This window comes from Sus scrofa, chromosome 15 (assembly GCF_000003025.6).
Source record: "Sus scrofa isolate TJ Tabasco breed Duroc chromosome 15, Sscrofa11.1, whole genome shotgun sequence".
NCBI classification, from domain to species: Eukaryota; Metazoa; Chordata; class Mammalia; order Artiodactyla; family Suidae; genus Sus; species Sus scrofa.
In genome coordinates this window covers 95855780-95878799 of record NC_010457.5, presented here as the reverse complement: position 1 = coordinate 95878799, position 23020 = coordinate 95855780, and the positions used below count along the sequence as shown (strand labels likewise).

At 41.2% G+C, this 23020-nt stretch overlaps 2 protein-coding genes across 7 annotated transcripts in view; one reads left to right on the top strand and one right to left on the bottom strand.

The window, feature by feature from the left end:
- The window catches only part of MYO1B (myosin IB), a 192011-nt gene extending 187609 nt beyond the window's left edge, over window positions 1-4402 (bottom strand). For 3 of the 6 annotated variants that reach the window (XM_021075956.1, XM_021075960.1, XM_021075963.1), the window contains exon 1: window positions 3997-4214. The gene's annotated coding sequence lies outside the window, so the exon portion shown is untranslated. Of the gene's footprint in view, window positions 1-3996 lie in introns of all 6 variants that reach the window. The other 3 variants (XM_021075958.1, XM_021075964.1, XM_021075961.1) reach the window with 3 other exon arrangements.
- Window positions 1-23020, top strand: part of LOC102166743 — a 54705-nt gene that overhangs the window by 17908 nt on the left and 13777 nt on the right. Inside the window, exons 2-3 of the mRNA XM_021074733.1 lie at window positions 3477-4415; window positions 5765-5934. Coding sequence (XP_020930392.1) covers window positions 3477-4334 — 858 coding nt within the window. The 3' untranslated portion in view covers window positions 4335-4415; window positions 5765-5934. The remainder of the gene's footprint in view (window positions 1-3476; window positions 4416-5764; window positions 5935-23020) is intronic.

Genomic DNA, 23020 nt, shown 5'->3' with positions numbered 1-23020 from the left:
CTAGGCTTGTTCACTTCCCTGTGGGGAAAAGATGAGCACAGAAATCCTGTGGAATGTGTGTTCCCACAGAGCTCAGAAATGTGATGATCTCAGAGGATATTGTAAAGAAAGACCCTTGACACTTCCCTAAGGAAGAATGTCTTCTGTAAAAGGCGACTGCCAGGACAAAGAGCATGTGCTGGGAAAATCTACACAGCCTGCTGCTGTGTATGATTCCAATTCTGGTGTCCCACTTCCTCTTTGTAATCACATGCCTTCCCTCCTTATTCCTCTTCTAAAAAGACACTCTGGCATTGGGTCTCAGTAAAGAAGCAAAATGCAGTGTTCTAATAAAGGCTGGAAGATAAAAAGGGCTAAAATGGATTTCAAGAAATATCCAATGAATATAAGACCTACTCCATTCCACCACTTTAAAATATTTCCCCCCAAAAAACACTTATTTTTAAATGTTAGCAGCCTAACTTTTTAAAAATGAAGTTTCAGGAGTTCCTGTCATGGTTCAGTGGTTAAGGAATTTGATTAGCAACAATGAGGATGCAGGTTCAATCCCTGGCCTTGCTCAGTGGGTTAAGGATCCAGCATTGCCACGAGCTGTGGTGTAGGGTGCAGATGCAGCTCAGATCCTACACTGCTGTGGTGTATGCCAGCAGCTACAGCTCCAATTTGACCCCTAGCCTGGAAACCTCCATGTGCCATGGGTGTGGCCCTAAAAAGCAAGAAAAAAATAAAAAATAAAAATGAAGTTTCACTCACTTAAAGTTTATTCATTCATCAAACAGCTTATTTACAATACAGAAAGATTTACAATACAGTCTTAAGAATTGCGGTATCACTAATCTAGCCTTCCAAACCTATCTCACAGTGGTTTTTGAAAGAGTCAATTATGATCATATATGAGAAAGTGACGAAATGTGCAAAGGGCTAATCAAATAGATAATCAAAGTGCTGTCGTTCTCAGTATTAAAAGATACTCTGGAGTTCCTGTTGTGGCTCCATGGGTTAAGGATCCAACATTCTCTATGATGATGTGGGTTTGATCTCTGGCCTCATTCAGTCCATTACAGATGCTCAATAGGTTAAGGATTCAGCGTTGCTGCAAGATGCGGCATAGATCGAAGATGCGGGCTCAGATCTGGTGTTGCTGTGGCTGTGGTGCAGGCCTCAGCTGCAGCGGATTCAACCCCAAGCCGGGGAACTTCCATATGCCACAGGTGGGGCTGTAAAAGGAGAAGAAAAAAAAAAAAAAAAAAGATATCATTCCATATAGTGCAGACCTTGGAATCAGAGATTGGCATTCAAATCTCACCTCTACCACTTACTAGTTACCTACACAACTAGGGTGTAAGAGGCAAGTTACCTAACTCCCTGGGCCTCAGTTTCAAATGTAAAATGGAGAAAATACCTACTTTATCAAGTTGGAAGTGGGTAGACTAATGTGTGTAAAACCCTTTTCACATAGTAAATACTACATGTTATCTTCAGCTACTGTTAGGCTGTTCAACTAAAATCCAACCATCCCGCTATTGAAAATAGTAGAAGGGAGGGGGAAGAGAGAAGAATTCTCACCCAAAAGAAAGACAAATGTTAAAAACATGGATCCTACACTCTGAAGATTCCCTTGTTGGCCAGATACCACCCCCCACCCCCACGCCTTCCCCACAGACGTCAGAAGTTTGTAGCTTTGCATAACTGTGCAGCAACCAGGGAGTCAGTCTTTAGCTCCAGGCTTGACAAAGTGATGATTCATCTCATCCTGCGAAGGGGGTGCAGCCTCATCATACAATGCGGAATCCATAGGGATGGCCTGCGGCCAGAGACCAGCTATTTAAGAGGATCCCCCACCCGTGTCTCCAGTAGCAGTAACAGTCTTACACTTTGCATTTCCTTAATGTATATGCCAATGAGTACTTGGGAAGAATCCAGTTGGGCTATACTTTACACAACAATTCACAACATAAGCAAAAAGTCCAAAATGCCAAGACGACAATAATGAAGGAAGTCTCCCCCTCTGTTCGCTGCCCATGGCACAAGGTTTTGCCAGGCAGTGTATTAGTTATAACGACAAACAGCCTGACCGTTGGACAACATCCCACTTCCACCGCACATCAAAAAGGCTCGTGAGGACAAATCCCATTGCTTTTCAGCCTGGCCTGAAAATCTGACCACATCCCCCACGAAAAAGACAACCCCTCACAGTAGCTTGTACAGCTCTTTTCCATGACAACTTAGTGGGCTGGAAACATTTTTTTCCCCTGGAGTAAGCTCCTCACTCCTATTCTAAGGTTAAGAAGCTTTCAAAGCTGGTTGTCTTACAATGAAGAGCCAGTGGGGTGGTTGTAACAATGGACCCTCAGACTTGTCAAAGCAGCAGCACTCAGTTTACTTCCCAGCCCTAACTACTATAACTGAATGTCTCCTAAACTATCACCACAGTAATTCTAACCTTCAGTCTGACTTTGGGATCCTTCCACCAGTGTCCCATAGGCACAAACCATGAATGCCTGGAAATGTCAGCCTCCTCCCCAGTTTTGCTTGGAAGACTCCATTCAAAAAACACTCATCATTCAATCCCCCCTGGCTCCCTCCTGAGGTCAGCCAATCCTCAAGGGCTTCTTGATTCCAATCTAAGAAAGGGTTACTTAACATATGCCCAACACTTTACATTCAATTCTAGCTCCCCCTAAAAAAAAAAAAAAAAAATCCCACTCATCATAATGGTAATTGCTCTTTCTTAATCCAGATGACCCACATTAGGGGAGTGAAAGTACAGAAGCCAGGGCTCCTCAATTCAAAACCCAAAGTGTGGTGTGTTTTCTGGGAAAGACTGTAAAGGGTTTTTCAATTCGGTGTTACCTAATCTGATTCATTTATTTAGCAACGTCTAATTTTCTGGTGGTTTCCCCCCAAACATTCCTGGGAAGTTGATATACTATATTACAATGGAGAAAATTATTTTATGTCAAAATCAATGCTACAAAATTGGCTTCCTACCCATTCAAGCCAATATCCACTAGCTACAAACACAGATCCACTGCCACATACTACACACAGACACCCTGATTCATAGCAAAAGAAAAAAAAAAAAGTTTTCTTCCATTGTAATTAAGATGATTTGATTTCAACAAACCAACATTAGGACCGCCTAGAACTCAGGGAAGCACACAACTTGTTGCAGCCATAAATGCTCGGCCGCAGCCTGAACAAAGCAATACAAATAAGCTCCAGAAACCCACACAGCAAGCCCTTGGACAAAATCCTGTGTGTTTGTAATCATCTCTCCAGCGCACCCTCATCGCCCCCTCCCCAACCCTCTTCCCGGCTCCAGCAAGCACCCTCTAGGACTCCCATTCCTAATCGGGTTTCCATTCCGGCCCCGCCCCCTCCCCTTCCCTCTCTAGGACCGTGAATCAATCCCATCCCGGGCAGGAAACGAGACTCTGGGCAGCCCCCTCCGCTACTGCGGAACAAAGGAGTAGAGCGCAGCTGCACGCGCAGGACGCCCCGTCGAGTCCTGGGCCCCTTCTCCCTCTCCGCCAGAGCACACCGCACCTGAACCCCACCCTGGGCGCCCCATTGTTCTCCCTCTGCTTTCCTTCCCGGAGGAGGCCACCCCGTGTCCTTCCATAGAATTAGAGGGCCAGGAAACAGCTGTGGGCCCGAGAGATGGAGGGGGTGTGGGTGAACACCAGGAAGACCTGGATTCCACTTTGCCCACAGGTACGAGGGAGCTGGGGCAAAGTAAGAGCAACTTAGTTTCGTGCCCTCTACTCTCCTACCCACCCTCGAAGCAACTGCGGCGTCTCGACCACCCCGCGCGACCTCCAACGTGCGCGGTTCTCAACGCAACACCGCCTCGCCCCGAGAAGAGAGAGAACACAGATTTCCACCCCCCCGCCCCGACCCGTGTCCCCTCAGGTTGCGGCGGGGCCACGGGGACCCTGGGCACAAAAGACCGAGCGGGCAGAGAAGGGGAGAGAGGAAAAGCTCTAGAGCTACCTCTCCAGGCGCCACTCCGCCTCCTCGTCGTCCTCCCACTCCGGCGACGCTTCGGGACGCCGGCTCTCCGCGAGGCTGAGGGGCTCCGCACCGCTGCTCGGTGGACAACACTGCTGGCGGACGCTACCCCGCTGCTGCCGGTCCCTCGCGCTCGCGCTCTCACACCGCCTCCACGCGCCGCCGACCGGCTCCCGTGCGCGCCCGGCTGCAGAGTGCGCGGCAGCTGCGGAGCGCTGCTCTGCGGCTGGAGGCGCCCGGCCACTCCCCTCTCCCCCGCCGGCGGAGGGGCCGGCCGAGGGGCGGGGGCGGCGACCTCGCAGCCTGGGATTCGCCCCTGAGCGCAACTGCAGGACCGGGAGCCACCGCCTCCCGGCCGACTCACCTCCGGCCGCCGGGTGCTGGCTGCACAGCGCCCCCAGGTGAGCACGGGCGCAGCCACCGCCCCCAGGGGCAGCCTGGATGGGGGCAAGGAGAGGCGTCCCTCCTGGCCCCATGGAAGGCAAGACCTTTCTACCTTTTTCGCTCCCGGATTTACTAGCATCAAACTAGAAGTGTAATAACTGGGGAGGCGGGCCGGTGGAGATGGAGGACAGGGCAACTAAAAGCCAGCCTAGGGGCGAATGTGGGCAAAGAGTGGGAGTGTTCTCAGTTGTTCCTTATCCCCTAGATTAAAAAAAAAAAAAAAATGTAGATGACCAAAAATATCAGAAAATTTTGACTTGACCGAAAGGGAAAAAGTATACTGACTGGCGAAATGTGTTTTTACTTACAAGATTTTTAGTATCCATTAAGCCACTTGATTTCATGTTATGCTCCATAGACGCTAGCCAATTCTCTGTTACAGAAAATAAGATAGTTTAAAAGAAATTTTAACTATATGTGTATGTGTATATATATATTTATATATATATATGGGAATATAGCCAGTGTATTAACTGGCACTAAGTAATGATCAATGGTACATATTATTTAGGCATGCTGGAGGGGCCAGAGAATCAGGACCTCCAGTTTCTCACTCCACCTAGTTTCTTGCCTCTTTGTAGAATTTAGAGCAAGCCACTTGACCCATGTCCTGGTTTCCTCCTCCCATAGGAGGGAAAGGTGCTCATCCAAACTTACTCACTGGGTGAGGTGAGGATTACTTGGCTAAGGTGTTAAAAGCAATGTAGGCACAGCAGTTATTACTCATGGTTCTTACTACTTTATCCAATAATGAAATAAATTGCCATAAATGGGGCCGGGTTTAAATGGACTGACCTATATCTGGAAACTGTCACTAAAATGAGGTGAGCCAAAGAATTCAGACCATATATAGTAACTCTGTTCCCACAGGCATAAGAACCACAGGCACTGGTATTTGTCAAATGCAACCAGTAGAGTTTGGAAAGGTAGCAGATCCCCCAGACTGTATCTGCCTAGAATTATACCATCATTGATGACACCATCAGCATCAGTTTTGATCTGCATAAGGCATGATAGTGGTCTAAGCTTACACATACTAAGTACCAGGTACTGTTCTTTTCTTGTTTAATCTTGGCAAAAACTTGGAAGGTAAGTTATTCTCATTGTTCTTGTTTTACAAACCAAAAAAGCCAAGAACAGAGAGTTCTTCCAGCTAATAAGTGGTTTTACTGGTTCAAAGATACGTTCACAAATTCTTTGACACTCCTATTAAAGAATGGAGTCTAATCACCTTCCTCTTGCATATAGACTAGACTTGCATGAATAGAATTCAGCAGGAGTGATGCTACATAACTCCTGATTCTAGGTTGTGAAAGGAGCTACAGCTTTCACCTGGCCCTCTCTTGGAACAGTCATCCTTGGAATTCAGCAGCCATGCTAGGAGGAAGCTCAAGCTACGTGGAAGATCATGTATATGTATTCCAGCTGATGATACCAGCTGAGGATCCAGTCTACAACCAGATGAACTCCAGACATGTGAGTTAGCCTTTGAGATGACTCCAGCCCCAGTCTCTGACTGAGAGACCTAGAAAGGAACCCTAAATGAGTCTAGTCAGTGCCCAGAAACAGGAGAGAGAACAATAATAGGAGATTGTTTTCAGGGTGGTCATTACGTAGCAGTAGACACTGGGAACAGTGGCAGAGCTGAGATCTGAACTGAGGAAGTCTCACTCCAAAGTCTCTACCACATTCGAGCACACTACCTCAGACCTTGATAACCTAGCCCAACCAACACTTCGGAAATACTTGCCTTCCCAAAAGACATCATATAGACCTGCCACCTGATGATAGGTGTTAGACTCACTTCTCCATTTTGCCCATCTGAATTTTAGTTCCAAAGTGACTGCCTATAGCAGTTTGACAGCAGGGGAATCTCCGATGTCTGCTGTTCAAGCTAGCTTTTCAAAAATCACAGAAATGCAAACACCAGGTTTACAAGTACAAAAATGTAAACAAATGGTTTGAAAGAGTGGGGGAAATTCTATAACCTTTTGATCTTGGAAGAAGGCCAAGTTTTAGTAAAAAGTAGGTTTAAAACAAGTATGTGCTGAGCAGGCCAATTAAGAGAGCTTCTCTTAGGAAAGTTTTGGAGCTCCTGCCTCAAGAAAGAAATAGGGGATCTAGTTATGTAAAAACCATTTTGCCCCTAAAAGGATCTAGAATAATGGGAAACTTGAAGCTTTCTCTCTGTTTTTGTTTGTTTGTTTGTTTTTTAGCAAATTCAGAAAATAAAATCATAGAAACTGTTGAACTTATCCTAGTAACACTGAGAAAATGAACCAAGAAGCTATTAGAAAGCCAAAAATGTTTCTTGAGCACAGCTATGCTTTCCTTTAAAAATATCATTAACCTAGTTTTCATAAATCTCAAAAATCCAAACTTCTGAAGACATACCATGAGGTTTTTAAATACTTTTACCTTCCTGGCCATTCTTTCCAAAAGTCAATCAATCAACAACTTTTGAATTTGAAAGAAGCAGATTGCAGTTTTTCTAATAACTGTCAAGAATAGATAATAAATCCATCAAGTACAAAAGCATTTTTCACTTTCCACCCAGTCTGTTCAGAGGAAGTAGAATATACGAAGAAGCAGAAAGACTATTATTAAGATTTTAGGGTAATAAACATAAATTATCAAATTATAGGAGTAAAGAATGTTAAGTTGTGTGCTTCAATGAAAACACGCGATGATTTAAATTAAAATGAGGGAAATCCTGCCATCTTTATGGAAAGATTTAGAAACAAAAGCACATTTGTGTGTGTCCCAGCAGTAAAATTACTACTAAACGTGTAAAGTTGTACGTGTTATTTTCTCAGTGGGTTAAGGATCTGGCGTCGTGTAGGTTGCAGAAGTGGCCAGGATCCTGCGTTGCTGTGGCTCTGGCATAGGCCAGTGGCTGCAGCTCCAATTGGACCCCTAGTCTGGGAACCTTCACATGCCACATGGAACCTCCACATGCCGCGGTGCGGCCCTAAGAAAAAAAGACTGGAAAGGAAAAAAAAAAAAAAAAAAAAAGGATTCAATGTTGGAAAATTGACCAAGGAAAGGAACCAAGGGCCAGATGACTTGATTCACCTCGTATCAGTGTAGCAAACAAAACAGTGAACTGGAAGTCACAGTTTTAGATTTTCTCACTGGTCCTGTCTGCAGCTAGCTTTAGAATTTTAGTCAGAAAGCTCACGCTCTCTGTCCTTACTTATTTTACATCATCTTGAATGTGTTAAGGGCCTCTGATTCTTAAAAAAAAAAATCTAAGAGTCTTTATTTTTGCCATGCTTTCTTTCCTCATCTACCCATCCAAACACTTAACTATCACCCATTTTACTTACCTTTGACGCTAAAGTCAGTTCTTACCTATTCCTGGCTATCTCCTTGAACTGGATCTTGTGTTCTTTGCTGTGGTAACATCTGGATACCACCCCTTCTCCGTATTTATTAATTGGCTCCAGGTTGTGAAACCTTTCTAGTTCTCTTATAAATGTTTGGCCTTTCTAACTAAATGGTAAATCTCTAGATTAAAAGAATATTTCAGGAATTCCCTTTGTGGCGAAGTGGAAACAAACCTGACTAGTATCCAGGAAGACGTTGGTTCGATCCCTGGCTTTGCTCAGTGGGTCAAGGATCTGGCATTACAGTGAGCTGTGGTGTAGGTCACAGACTTGTGTTGCTGTGGCTGGGGTGTAGCTGTGGTGTAGGCCAGCAGCTGCAGCTCTGATTCAGCCTCTAGCCTGGGAACTTCCATATGCCTCGAGTATGGCCCTAAAAAGCCAAAAAGATAGAGAGAGAGAGAATATTTCACTTTTGAAAAGACAGCAAGAACTGTCATGACAGCAAGAAGAGTCTTAGCTTACTCTGTTCCTGAAAGTAATCTAAATGCTCTGCATGTGTTACTAATTCATTTAAGCCTAGTAACAGCCCGATAAAGTAAGTTATTATTATTATCATCCCATTTTACAGATGGTGAAACTGAGGCAGAGAAAAGATAATTACTCTGTTCTTGAAAGTAATCTAAATGCTCTGCATGTGTTATTAATTCATTTAACCCCTAGTAACAGCCCGATAAAGTAAGTTTTATTATTATCCCTTTTTACAGATGGTGAAACTGAGGCAGAGAAAAGATAATTACTAGCCTGAGGTTACATGTAATAGCATTAAAGCCAGGATGGGAATCTACTCAGTCTAGCTTCAGGGCTTGATCTCTTGCCTCCAGGCCATATATATACTTTCTCTCACGTTTATGTGAGCATTTACTCTGTGAGCTCATATTTTTGTCTTCCAAAACAAGTACTGTGTCATTTCTTATATCTCTTAGTTTAGGATAGTGCTCTAGATGCAGTAAGCACCAAATTAGTATTTCTTAATTTCATGCAGAAGAAAATCTTTTTTAGTTTTTCTTTTCTTTTTAAGGAATTTCCATATTGTTCTCCACGTGGCTGCACCAGTTTATATTCCTGCCAACAGTAGGAGGGATTCCTTTTCTCTATACCCTCTCCAGCACTTGTTATTTATAGACTTTTAGTGATGGCCGTTCTGACCCATGTGCAGTGGTACCTCATTGTAGTTTTGATTTGCATATGTCTAATATTTAATGATGTCGAGCATCCTTTCATATGCCTGTTGGCCATCCTTATGTCTTCTTTGAAGAAATGTCTATTTAGGTCTTTGGCCTATTTTTTGGTTGAGTTGTTTGTTTCTTTGTTATTGAGTTATATCAGCTATTTATGTATTTGGAAAATTAAGCCCTGTCAGTTGCATCATTTGCAAATATTTTCTCCTGGTCAGTAGTTTGTCTTTTCATTTTGTTGATGGTTTTCCTTGCTGTGTGAAAGTTTATAAGTTTTATTAGATCCCACTTGTTTATTTTTGCTTTTATTTCTATTGCCTTAGGAGACTGACCTAAGAAAATATTGTTATGATTTATGTCAAAGAATGTTTTTCCTATGTTTTCTTCTAGGAGTTTTATTATGTCATGTCTTATATTTAACTTTTTAAGCCATTTTGAGTTTATTTTTGTGTATGGTATGAGGATGCCATGTGATCCAGCAATCCCATTCCTGGGCATATATCTGGAGAAAAGTATAATTCAAAAAGATACATCACCTCAGTGTTCAAAGCAGCACTATTTATAATAGCCAAGATATGGAAGCAACCTAAGTGTTCACCAACAGATGAATATATAAAGAAGCTGTGGTACTGTGGTATATATGTGATGGAATACTACTCAGCCATAAAAAAGAATGAAATAATGCCATTTGCAGCAACATGGATGGACCTAGGCATTATCACACTAAGTGAATTAAATCATAAAGAGAAAAACAAATACCATATAATATCACATATATGGAATCTAAAATATGACACAAATGAACTTATTTAAGAAACAGAAACAGACTCACAGACATAGAAAACAAACTTATGGTTACCAAAGGGGAGAGAAGGTTGGGGAGAGATAAATTAGGCGTTTGGGGTTAGCAGATCCAAACTACTATTTATAAAACAGATAAACAGCAAGATTCTACTGTGTAGCACAGGGAACTATATTCAATATCCTATAATAAGCCATATGGAAAAGAATGTGAAAAAGAATAGATAGATAGATAGATAGATAGATAGATAGATAGATATAGCTGAATCCCTTTGCTGTATACCAGAAACTAACATAAAATTGTAACTCAACTGTACTTCAGTTTTCAAAAAAAGATTTTAAAAAATTAAACCTTTTTATGTATTTAAAGAATGCTTTTGGAGTTCCCGTCGTGGCGCAGTGGTTAACGAATCCGACTAGGAACCATGAGGTTGCGGGTTCGATCCCTGCCCTTGCTCAGTGGGTTAACGATCCGGCGTTGCCGTGAGCTGTGGTGTAGGTTGCAGACGCGGCTCGGATCCTGCGTTGCTGTGGCTCTGGTGTAGGCCGGTGGCTACAGCTCCGATTGGACCCCTAGCCTGGGAACCTCCATATGCCGCGGGAGCGGCCCAAGAAATAGCAACAATAACAACAACAACAACAACAAAAAGACAAAAGACAAAAAAAAAAAAAAAAAAAAAAAAAAAAAAGAATGCTTTGAAAGTAAATGCTTAATGCTCAAAGTATTATTTGAAATTCAGATTAAGTATTATAAAAAAATATTTCTATAGCATTTTCAGTCTCCAGGACTCAGCAGGAAAAATAGCTTTTACTCTAAGTATTAAAAAAGCCATAGATAGAAAGTAACTAAGAGGACAGAGTTCCCATTGTGACTCAGCAGGTTAAAAACGTGACACAGTGTCCATGAGGATGCAGGTTTGATCCCTGGCCTCTCTCAGTGGGTTAAGGAGCCAGTGTTGCCACAAACTGCAGCATAGGTTGCAGATGCAGCTTGGATCTGGTGTGGCTGTGGTGTAGGCTGGCAGCTGCAGCTGCCATTCAACCCCTAGCCTAGGAAATTCCATATGCTGCAGGTAAGGCCATAAAAAAAGATAAATAAATAAAGTAGCTAAGAGCAGTTCCTACTGTAGCACAGTGGGAAAGGATCTAAACCCACATCTGCAGAGGTGTGGGTTCAGTCCCCAGCCCAGCATGGTAGGCTGAAGGATCCAGCATTGCTATAGCTGCAGCATAGGTCACAGCGACAGCTTGGATTCAATCCCTGGCCCAGAACTTCTGTGGGCCTCAAGTGTGACCATTAAAACAAAAAAAAGAACAAAAAGACAAAAAAGAAAGAAAAGGTAAGTAAGAGAGTAGATCTTAAAAATTCTCATTATAAGAAAAAAAATTTTGCAACTATGTATGATGATGGATATTAGCTGGTTTTATTTATATTTTGCAATACATAGAAATATCAAATTGTTACATCATACACCTAAAGTTAATATTATTCTGCCAATTATACCCCATTAAGCAACCAAATTAATCTTAAAAATTAAAAACCATAGAAAGGAGTTCCCATCATGGCTTAGCAGGTTAAGAACCTGACTAGAGTCCATGAGGATGTGGGTTCGATCCCTGGCCTCAATCAGTGGGTTAAGGATCCTGCATTTCTGTGGCTATGGTGTAGGCTGGCAGCCACAGCTCTGATCCAGCCCCTAGCCAGGAAACTTCCATATGCCACAGGTGTGGCCCTAAAAAAGAAGGAAAAAAAAAAAAAAACCCAACAACTGTAGATAAATGAAAGCATAATTAGAGGGTTAAAAGATTGGTGAAATTTTCCCCAGGCAGGAAAATTTGCTAAAGCTTTTAAAGGATGAAAAGAGAAGACTTAAAAACTCAGAAATAGGGTACTAGACTATGTGAAGATCAAAAACAACTATTCTTTATAAAAATATAACAATGTAATCGAGGACAAAAATTGGGCAGTAAAACTCAAAGTGTAATTTTTTTCTCCACAAAATACATTTGTCTATAGCTCAAAATACTCTGATCCCTCAAATAAATTATAGATCCACTGCCAGGAAATTTAAATTGCCTGAATTTTTCCTTCAACGTTTTATAATTTAGCATTTTGTTATTTCAACTAGTAGAATAATTATCCTTTTTATTTCCTCTCAAGCTCTAGCAAGTTAGAACCATTATGGGAAAAACTTGCTGTTAAACAATAAATCTGAAAGCTGACTAGACTTTTTTAACCAATCTTCTTTAAAAAGCATTTTCTTTCTTTCTAATGATAACTAGTGAGCTTGTCATCTCGTTGCTGAGGAGACCTGAAGATGATTATAAGGAAAAGCAGATATTATGGCAAAGGAAAAAAATATTAGCTGTCTATACGAAATGAAGAACAATTTGGCAAAGATGTAATATTCTGTTTCTGCTTCAGTTCCTGAAACTGAATGTCCATTTCTTTGAGCTGGCATATGCATTCATCACAGGTGCTAGCATATAAAAATGCTGACAATTATGTAACCAAAAAGATTTTAATTTATTAACCAAGGCAGCACATAATCCAGGTATAGTAACTATTGACTAAATAAACCAAAATATAACTGTAAATAAAAACCAAGGCTTAGTAATAGATTTGCTCATTGGTTTCAGCAGCATTCTTAATCTTGATATCTTCTGTACAAGATGAGAAACTTCCAGACTCACTGGCTCACTATTATGTCCCCAGGGCCTAGGAACAATATTGTTGAACTGATGAATGAATTTCATAAATAATTGTTATTTTAGGTAAATTGAACTGGCCCATAATCTCGGTCAGTATTTCCAGATGGATCTTACACCAATTTTAAAACTTTTCATAGCAAGGTAAAACAAAAGCAGGTCCTTGCTGATGGGTTCACAGTGGTCATCTACTTCAATTCTGAATGAAGCTGGAAAGCTTTAAAGAGAGTAGCACCAAACACTGCCCACCTCCTGCAGAAGAAGTAGACCATGTGAGCCCAGCCATTTAAAAGCAACCCAGCTCCCAAAGCATAACCTCCTTCACCTTTAGACACCCTGAAATCCATTCATATTGCTAAGCAAAAGGAATAGACACTTCTGTTTTAAACTCTCTCGGCCTCTTTTACCAGGCATCACCTGCCCCAAACCCCTCTTGGCCAGTGGGTATTTTACAAGTTCTCCCCAAATCTTGAGTCAGGACCTGAGATCATCTTGATCCAGCTCAGAGACCTCTGGGGCATTGGGCCCAAAAATTGCTTCCAAAAAACGCTACTCTCCTGAAGTCTCTTTTGAAGTCCCTGAGGGATCCTGCAGGGTCCTGCATGCTTCTACACGTCTGCAGTTTCTTTAAGTTGGGAAGCGGGCTAAAACTTTTCATTTTTCTTTATGAATCTTTATAAGCCTAAAGGAACTAGCCCCATCCATATGTAGCCTGGGCGTGGGAAAAAGAATCTCTTTATTTCCTGGTTCATGGGCTCCTCTGTGCTTTTGGTCCTACTGGGTACCTTAACCCACCGAGCAAGGCCAGGGATGGATCCTGCATCCTCATGGATACTAATCAGGTTCTTAACCCACTGAACCACAACTGGAACTCCCCTACTGAGTGATTTTGACTGGTGCTGTAATTTGCTCTGAATTAGTGGCCATGAAATAGCCTAAGCCTTGGAGAGTTCCGTTCTAATGCCTGTGGTCCTGTACCACTACCCTAGGAGCAGATAATGAAATGGATGAAACCTGTCCTACATTAAGAAGTAGGTATCGAGTGTCTATGCAGTCCAATGCTGGCCCTGACACTAGGATGAGAAAATGAATATGACAATCTGTGACCTTCCAGAATATGTCTAGCTTTAAGTCTTTAGCTCCTTCTTCTGGTAACTGAAACTCTCTTTGCCCTTGTAATATCTTTCCTAGGCCCTCAGGCAATGAGAGTCCTGATGCCTCTCCCCCAGCCCTCACCATTCCACCTGGTCCTTTAGATGCTGCCTCAAGCCGTCTGTAATGTGCAGCCTCTGCTCAAAAGGCTACACTGCAGTCCAGTCTTTCATTTCTGGGTGAAAAATTAGAAAGCTGCCTTTTTGTTTCTTCAATTCAAAACACTTAATTGTCAGATTTCCAATATTCAAAAATTTAGTGGCTAAAAGGCACCCAATGACACTTTTCTAGTCAATAAGGTCAAATATTAAAGAAACTACTTGAGTTGTCTTTTAAACTGTTGGCCCCTGGTGGGCTTTGGGATTTCAAGGTATATTTACTCTTTTTTCATACAAACAATGTTCAAGTTTTTATAATAATAAACATGCATTATTTTTATAACCAGGAAAAAATAATCAAACTATTTTTATCTTGGACAAAGTATGTGGTCTGTATTTTTTTTTTTTTTTTTGGTCATTTTAGGGCTGCACCCGCAGCATATGGAGGTTCCCATGCCAGGGGTCAAATTGGAGCTGTAGCCGCTGGCCTTTGCCACAGCCACAGCAACTTGGGATCTGAGCCACATCTACGACCTACACCACAACTACACCACAACGCTGGATCCTTAACCCACTGAGTGAGGTCAGGGATCAAACTCACGGCCTCATGGGTCCTAGCGGCGTTCGTTAACCACTGAGCCACGATGGGAATTCCTGTCGTCTGTAAGTTTTACGGGGATGTTTTTCTAAATTGACCCTAGTGAAAAAAATAATAATAAATATTGCTTGCATACTTTTTCTAATACCTTTGCACCAAAATATTTCAGGACAGGGTGATCTTTTCCATCGGGATATGTTAGAAACTGGCAGATCTCATAACCAGCTTCTGCTGAGTAAGGGTTTGTGCTAAAGACTCACAGACAACATTTACTTTGAAAGCAAAGTCCTTGGATTTATTTAATGAATGTTTTTTTTTTTTAATGTCTTTTTAGGGCTGCATCTGTGGCATATGGAAATTCCCAGGCTAGAGGCTGAATTGTAGCTGTACCTGCTGGCCTACACCATGGCCACAGCAACTCGGGATCTGAGCTGCATCTGCAGCCTACGCTACAGCTCACAGCCGTGCCGGATCCTTAATCCACTGAGCAAGGCCAGGGATCAAACCCGCGTCCTCATGGATACTAGTCTGGTTCATTACTGCTAAGCCACAATGGGAATTCTCTAATGAGTGCTCTTTAATAGGAGAGGACCTTCTTTCCATTTCATGAAGTTTGGGGCCCACAGGTAGTGCGGGAGGCCTAAGCAGTGAGAGGAAGTGTTGAGGGGTCGTCTCTCCATCGCCAACTTGGTGGTTGGCTATGATGGCCTCCTCAAAGGAAGAAGGTTATAGTGGTGAAGACGTCTGCCAAGGGCAATGCACCCAAGATGTCTGGGCCAGTGGACTCTCTTAGAAACCTCAAAAATGGCTGGACCATCACATACATGTGAGAACTTAAATATGAAATCTTCAGATTCCCGGCTAGCTATTTCCTAGGCTAGTTGCTTGCAGATGCCTTATATTCTACCTGATTTCCATTTAATAATAATTTATCTATGACTCCTTATTTTTGTTTTGGGGTGTTTTTTTTTTTTACATTAAGTAAAAAATTATTTTTTATTAATGATTTTTATATTTTCCATTATAGTTGGTTTATAGTGTTCTGTCAATTTCTACTGTACAGCAAAGTGACCAGTCATACACATATATAAATTCTTTTCCTCACATTATCCTCCATCATATTCCATCACAAGTGGCTAGGTATAGTTCCCTGTGCTATACAGCAGGATCTCAATGCTGATCCACTCCAAGTGCAATTGACCCTGCAACTTAATGACTGTAACCACAGCCCCTATCGCTGGGCTGAAGTGCCCAGGTGAATCCTATGTTAGTAACCTCAGTGAGTGGTAGAGCCTATCTAAGTCTTGAGGAGTGGATGACAGTTTTTTGTTTTTTCTTTCTTTCTTTTTTTTTTTTTTAGGGCTGTACCCATGGCATATGGAAGTTCCCAGGGTAGGAGTCAAATTGGAGCTGAGTCGCTAAACTACATCACAGCCACAGCAATGCCAGATCTGAGACCTGTCTGTGACCTACACCACAGTTCATGTCAATGCTGGATCCTTGACCCACTTAGTGAGGCCAAGGATCAAACCTGCATCTTCATGGATGCTAGTCAGATTCGTCTCCCCTGAGCCATGACAGGAACTCATGGATAATGTTTTATACTATAAATTTGTTTTTGGAAAAAATATTTTTCTCATAATTAAATTACTGTAAGTAAGTTAGAATAAAAGGTGCTTGGTGGGTAGATACATTCAGAAGTTCCCATTGTGGCTCAGCGGGTTACGAACCCAACTTGTTCCCAGAAGATGTGGGTTTGATCCCTGGCCTTGCTCAGTGGGTTAAGGATCTGGCATTGCTGCAAGATACAGCGTAGGTCACGGATGTGGCTCAGATCCTGAATTGCTGGGAGCTGTGGTGTAGGATGAAGAATTGGCTCTGATCCCACGTTGCTCTGGCTTCACAGCTCTAATTCGACCCTTAGTCTGGGACCCTCCATATGCAGCAGGTGCAGGCCTAAAAATAAATAAATAAATAAATAAACAAATTTGCATTCTTATGTTTACCGACAAAGGAGCCTAGGTCTTTTTTTTTTCCTTTTTTTTTAATTACTCAAATGAATTTATCACATCTGTGGTTGTATAATGATCATAACAATCTGATTTCACAGGATTTCCATCCCACAGCCCAAGCACATCTCTCCACCCCGCAAACTGTCTCCTCCAGAGACCATAAGTTTTTCAATGTCTGTGAATCAGCATCTGTTCTGCAAAGGAGTTCAGTATGTCCTTTTTTCAGATTCCACATGTCAGTGAAAGCATTTGATGTTGGTGTCTCATTGTAGGGCTGACTTCACTTAGCATGATCATTTCTAGGTCCATCCATGTTGCTAAAAATGCTGGAATTTCATTCATTTTAATGGCTGAGTAATATTCCATTGTGTATATGTACCACATCTTCTTGATCCACTCCTCTGTTGATAGACATTTAGGTTGTTTCCATGTCTTGGCTATTGCAAATAGTGCTGCAATGAACATCGGAGTACATGTGTCTTTGCGAGTTGTGGTTTTCTCTGGATAGATGCCCAGGAGTGAGATTGCTGGATCAAACAGTAGTTCTATGTTTAGTTTTCTGAGGCATCTCCATACTGCTTTGCACAGTGGTTGCACCAATTTACGATCCCACCAAGAGTGTACTAGGGTTCCTTTTTCTCCACACCCTCTCCAGCACTTATTGTTTGTAGACTTTTTGATGATGGCCATTCTGGCTGGTGTAAGGTGGTACCTCAGAGTGGTTTTGATTTGCATGTCTCTAATAATGAGTGGTGTTGAACATATTTTCATGTGTTTTTTGGCCATCTGTAGGTCTTCTTTGGAGAACTGTCTGTTTAGATCTTCTGCCCATTTTTCGATAGGGTTGTTTGTTTTTTTGGAATGGAGCTGCAGAAGGTGTTTATAAATTTTGGAGATGAATCCCTTGTCAGTTGATTCACTTGCAAAGATGTTCTCCCATTCTGTGGGTTGTCTTTTCATTTTGTTTAGGGTTTCCTTTGCTGTGCAGAAACTTTTAAGTTTGATTAGGTCCCATTTGTTTATTTTTGTTTTTATTGTCCATACTCTGATAGGTGGGTCTGAGAAGATGTTGCTGTCGTTTATGTCAGAGAGTGTTTGGCCTATGGTTTCCTCTAAGAGTTTGATAGTGTCTGGTCTCATATCTAGGTCTTTAATCCATTTGGAGTGTATTTTTGTGTATGGTGTTAGGGAGTGTTCTAATTTCATTCTTTTCCATGTGGCTGTCCAGTTTTCCCAGCTCCACTTATTGAACAAGCTGTCCTTTCTCCATTGTATATTCTTGCCTCCTTTGTCATTGATGAGTTGGGTGTAGGTGTGTGGGTTGAATTCTGGGCTTTCTATCCTGTTCCACTGATCTATATTTCTGTCTGTGCCAGTACCATACAATTTTGATGATTGTTGCTTTGTAGTATAATCTGAAGTCCGGGAGCCTGATTCCTCAAGCTCCATTTTTCTTTATCAGGATGTCTTTGGCTATTCTGGGTCTTTTGTGCTTCCAAACAAACTTTAAAATATTTTGTTTGAGTTCTGTGAAAAACGTCCTTGGTAATTTGAGAGGGATTGCATTGAATCTGTAGATTGCCTTAGGTAATATAGTCATTTTGATAATATTAACTCTTCTAATCCACGAGCCTGGTATATCTTTCCATCAATTTGTGTCATCTTTGATTTCTTTCATCAGTGTCTTAGAGTTTTCAGAGTACAGGTCTTTTGTCTCTTTAGGTAGGTTTACTCCTAGGTATTTTATTCTTTTGGATACAATGGTAAATGGGATTGCTTCCCTGATTCCTCTTTCTGCTCTTTCATTGTTAGTGTATAGAAATGCTGTCAATTTCTGTGTATTAATTTTGTACCCTGCAACTTTGCCAAATTCATGGATGAGCTGTAACAGTTTTCTGGTAGAGTCTTTAGGATTCTCTAGGTATGGTATCATGTCATCTGCAAACAGTGATAGTTTTACTTCTTCCTTTCCAATTTGAATTCCTTTTATTTCTTTTACTTCTCTGATTGCTGTGGCTAGGACTTCCAAAACTATGTTGAAGAGTAGTGGTGAGAGTTGACATCCTTGTTTGTTCCTGATCTCAGCAGGAATTCTTTCATCTTTTCACCATTGAGAATGATATTTGCTGTGGGTTTGTCATATATGGCCTTTATTATGTTGAGGTAGGTTCCAGCTATGCCCACTTTCTGAAGAGTTTTTATCAGAAATGGATGTTGGATTTTGTCAAAGGCTTTTTCCGCATCTATTGAGAGGATCACATGGTATTTATTCTTCAGTTTGTTAAGGAGCCTGGGTCTTAAAAGCACTTTCCTCCACTAGTCAAGTTTAAGAAAGCTTAATAAGGGAGTTCCCATCGTCGTGCAGTGGTTAACGAATCCGACTAGGAACCATGAGGTTGCAGGTTCGATCCCTGCCCTTGCTCAGTGGGTTAACGATCCGGCATTGCCGTGAGCTGTGGTGTAGGTTGCAGATGCGGCTCGGATCCCGTGTTGCTGTGGCTCTGGCGTAGGCTGGAGGCTACAGCTCCGATTAGACCCCTAGCCTGGGAACCTCCATATGCCGCGGGAGTGGCCCTAGAAATGGCAAAAAGACAAAATAAATAAATAAATAAATAAATAATAATATAAAAAAATAAAAAATAATAAAAAAATAACAATCTATTAAAAAAAAAAAGAAAGCTTAGTAGGTTTCTGCCTGCTTTCTTACCTCCTTTTATACCCAACCCTTTGCTCCTATAGCTGCATTAAAACTGATCTTGCCAAGAACTCCTCAGTTGTCACATCTTAAAGGCAGTTTTAAGTCCATGAGGACATATCATTTGACCCGTCTAGTACATGACACCTTGCTGCCTTCTTAAACCATTCTTTGTTGGGTTCTGATTGCCACCTTCTCTTATTTTCCTGTCAATGTTCTTGCAGCCTTTTCTCAATTTTACTTTGCATTCCTTTGTCTCTACCTTTACCCTCTTAAATGTTGATGTTACCTTATGGTCTGTTTTCAACCCTCTCTTCTCTCTAATTTCACTCATACTCAAGGCTTCAACTGCTGATGACTCCCAAATTTTTATCTCTTAAGCTCAAGTCCCATATACCCAAGTGTCTACTGAACATCTACTTCATACCCAATATATTCAGAACAGAAATTCACAGGTAACTCAGACACAACATGAAAAAAGAAACAGTCATATCCACCCAATCCCACCCCTGTTTCTTGTATTTTATTCCCAATCATGGTGAATGACACCATTATCAACCTAGTCACCCAAGTAAATGTCACTCTAGCTTCCTCTTTCTCTATCATCTTCTGAATTCCATTAATCTGGGACCTGTTGTTATTCTACATCCTAACTGACTCAAAAAAATCTATGCTCTTTTCTCCATACTCATTGCCCCAGCCTTCTTATCCTAAAGCCTTTGACTTCAGGTTACTCCATTGCTAGCATGGCATTCATGTGAATTGTGCTCCCTCTCCAGCCCATTTCTGACTACGCCCCTACCCAGGCCTTTTGTCTCAAGTTTTTGTGGTGCCTGATCTCTCAGTATTCTCTACTTCTGCCTTTACATATGGCAGACATCTTCTCATTGTGAAAAACATCGCATTCTCTGAGAAGGACACATGATCTCTCAAAACAAGAACACTTCTTCAGTGTCCCAATAACACTCCACACCTCTGTCATAGAATATAGATCATATCATGATTAAATTACTTATTTATCATCTCTTTCACTACATTGAGACAATCTTAATGACAGAACCATGTCTTATGCATTTCCTTATTCCTATGTTTAATAGAGGTCCTGGAATATAGGAGGAACCCAGTAATGCTTGATGAATAAATGAATGGATGAATGAATACTAAGCATTTCCAGTATCCTCTTTCATAGGTCTGCATAGCTGTTCTTACTCAATTTGAAAGATGACTTCTTTCCCCTTATAGAAAGCCCAAAAATTTTAGTATAATAGTCTCTTCTAATGAGCTCAAACACAAAAAATATAGCTACAAATGTTGAAAAGAAAGCCAATCTTCAATTTGTAATCAATCTCGAACCTGACATCTCCTGTACTTCTGGTATACACACTCATATCTTGATGCTAAAGGAGTCTCATTTTTGCAGAAACAAATACACTAGGCTGACCCCACTCTGCTTGTCATTAATATTCCATAATGGTTTCTATCTATACTTTAGAGTCAGTACATATGTTTTTCCTGGTCTTTCTGCCCAAGTCAGTCCATAAATATTTTAAATCTGTGAACTTTTAAATGCAGAGAGATTTATTGGCACACTTTAAATACTTATTCCTTGCTTACATGGGATTGAAAGATCACAATGTCTCAGGATCAATTGCATTTCATCTTTTCAGTACTTATTTCACAGCTGAACACTTCTCAGAGTTATGAACTTGAGTCTAGACCCTGACAAGCCATAGCAAAGGCCAAAAGAATGAGCAGAATTATCCACTCTGGGACCCACATGGGATAGTAGGAACTGAACAGGCAGCATCTGCTGCGACTTATTACAGCATGTATATTACACTGGGCCCCCAATCAATCCCCAAACGGAAGTCTTGTGTCATGGAGCTTTCACCACAGGAAAGCAACACACACATCCATTCAACAATTGCACTACATAAATCTCGCTCCCAATTACAGAACTTTATCTCATGTGATGCCAATAAGAAAAAGAGATATCGCAAAGCAGCAGCAGGAAATTACTGTTTCATGTGCAGAAGCATTTAATATCACTAGGGAGAAATCTTTTAACACAAGTAAGACATGGAATTATCTGTCTTAGGATCAGTCCAAAAGAAGGAAGACTCTCTCCAAATAATGTCTGACAGATTTTGTATTTTGAACTTAAAATCCATCATTAAAAAGGAGATAAATGGGAAGGAAGGAAGTTATTTATAAAACTATAGTTACATACAAAGGCAAAACCCAGGGCATCTTGGATATGAATGGAAGAGTAATATATGACCAAGGACCATGTGGTTGGGCAGTGGGGTGGGGGATTCTTAATCCAGAATCAACAAGCCTGCTGAGATGGATATCAGTGTGTGTGTGTGTGTGTGTGTGTGTGTATGAAAATCGGGGTAGCACAACGCACGGGATTCTGACCAGTCCCAGAATTATAGTAAATATTTCCCATATTCATAAACAAAGATGTGCTGCTGTCAGGTGAGATTCAAGATCTTCAAACAAAGTGATGATCAAAACCACATTACTGGAGTCCTGAGGCAATGGTGCAAAGCAGACAGGATGTATCTATTAGATGGAAATGAGAAAGTCACTCCCTGTTCTCACAGGACACTTTCCTGGAAAGCCCATACTCCTACGGTAAGGGCAGAAAATCCTCCTCTCCATGTTTATGAGTGAAAACTAAAGGGTACCCTGGGCAGATGAGAAGAGGCAAATATACTCCACCTATATCCCTAGTACACCCCTCACATGCACCCCAAACTTACCTTTGGCATTAAGTTTTGAGAGCTGGTGGTTTTATAAGGTGTGCCATGTATATAAAAGCCCAAAAGGAGAGAAGAATTAAAAAAAAAAAAAGGAAAAAGAAAAAGCGTTGTGGTAGTTTATCCTTGCTGTTGTTAATTGAATTGTTTTTCTTTCTTTGTTTTTTTTTCCTTTTTCCTTTTCCTTTTTTTTTTTTTTTTGTTTCCATATCCAAAGCATATGGAAGTTCCTGGGTCAGATATTGAGTAATATTGCAGCTGAGGCAATGCTGGATCCTTTAACCCACTTCAGCAGCTGGGAATGAATCTGAACTTCCACAGCAAATCAAGCAGCTGCAGTCAAATTCTTAACCCACTTTACCACAGCAGGAACTCTGTTAATTGTTTTAAATTGCACTTTTATCTTTCTTGTTTTATTACATCAAAATTATGATTAACCCTGTGTCTCTTTCAACATTGGCAGATCTACTGACACATCAGTCTAAGCATGTTTACATGGCTGATTCAGTTATACACAGGAAAATCCCGTTACCATGTGTAAATTTGACCATCTCATCAGTCCAAAAATAAGTTAAAATGTGAATATTTATTACAGGAGTATTATTTATACAAATTACTCTTTTAAAATTTAAGCTATTACTTGAGTATCATCTCTTCTCTACCTATAACTCTGCTAGAGTTGTATAGGCTGCTGTAACAAATACTGATCCAGATATATGATGGCACAAATGCAATAATAGTTTCTTTCTTGAGCATCTGCCAGTTTGAAAATGGTGATCTTGTTCAGGAGGCTGCCTTTCTTCAGGTGATGATTTAGGGACTTAGGTTCATTCCGTCTTAGGGTTCTGCCATTCTCTGAGAACTTGTTGTCATCTGGATTCTGCTTAGGAAGGCATCATAAGACTTGCATTTGAAGAGTTCAAAGGACATTATAATTTTTTAAATTGGTTTATTTTCTTTTTTATTTATTTATTTATTTATTTTTTTATTTTTTGTCTTTTGTTGTTGTTGTTGTTGCTATTTCTTGGGCCGCTCCCGCGGCATATGAAGGTTCCCAGGCTAGGGGTCTAATCGGAGCTGTAGCCACCGGCCTACACCAGAGCCACAGCAACGCGGGATCCGAGCCGCATCTGCAACCTACACCACAGCTCACGGCAACGCTGGATCG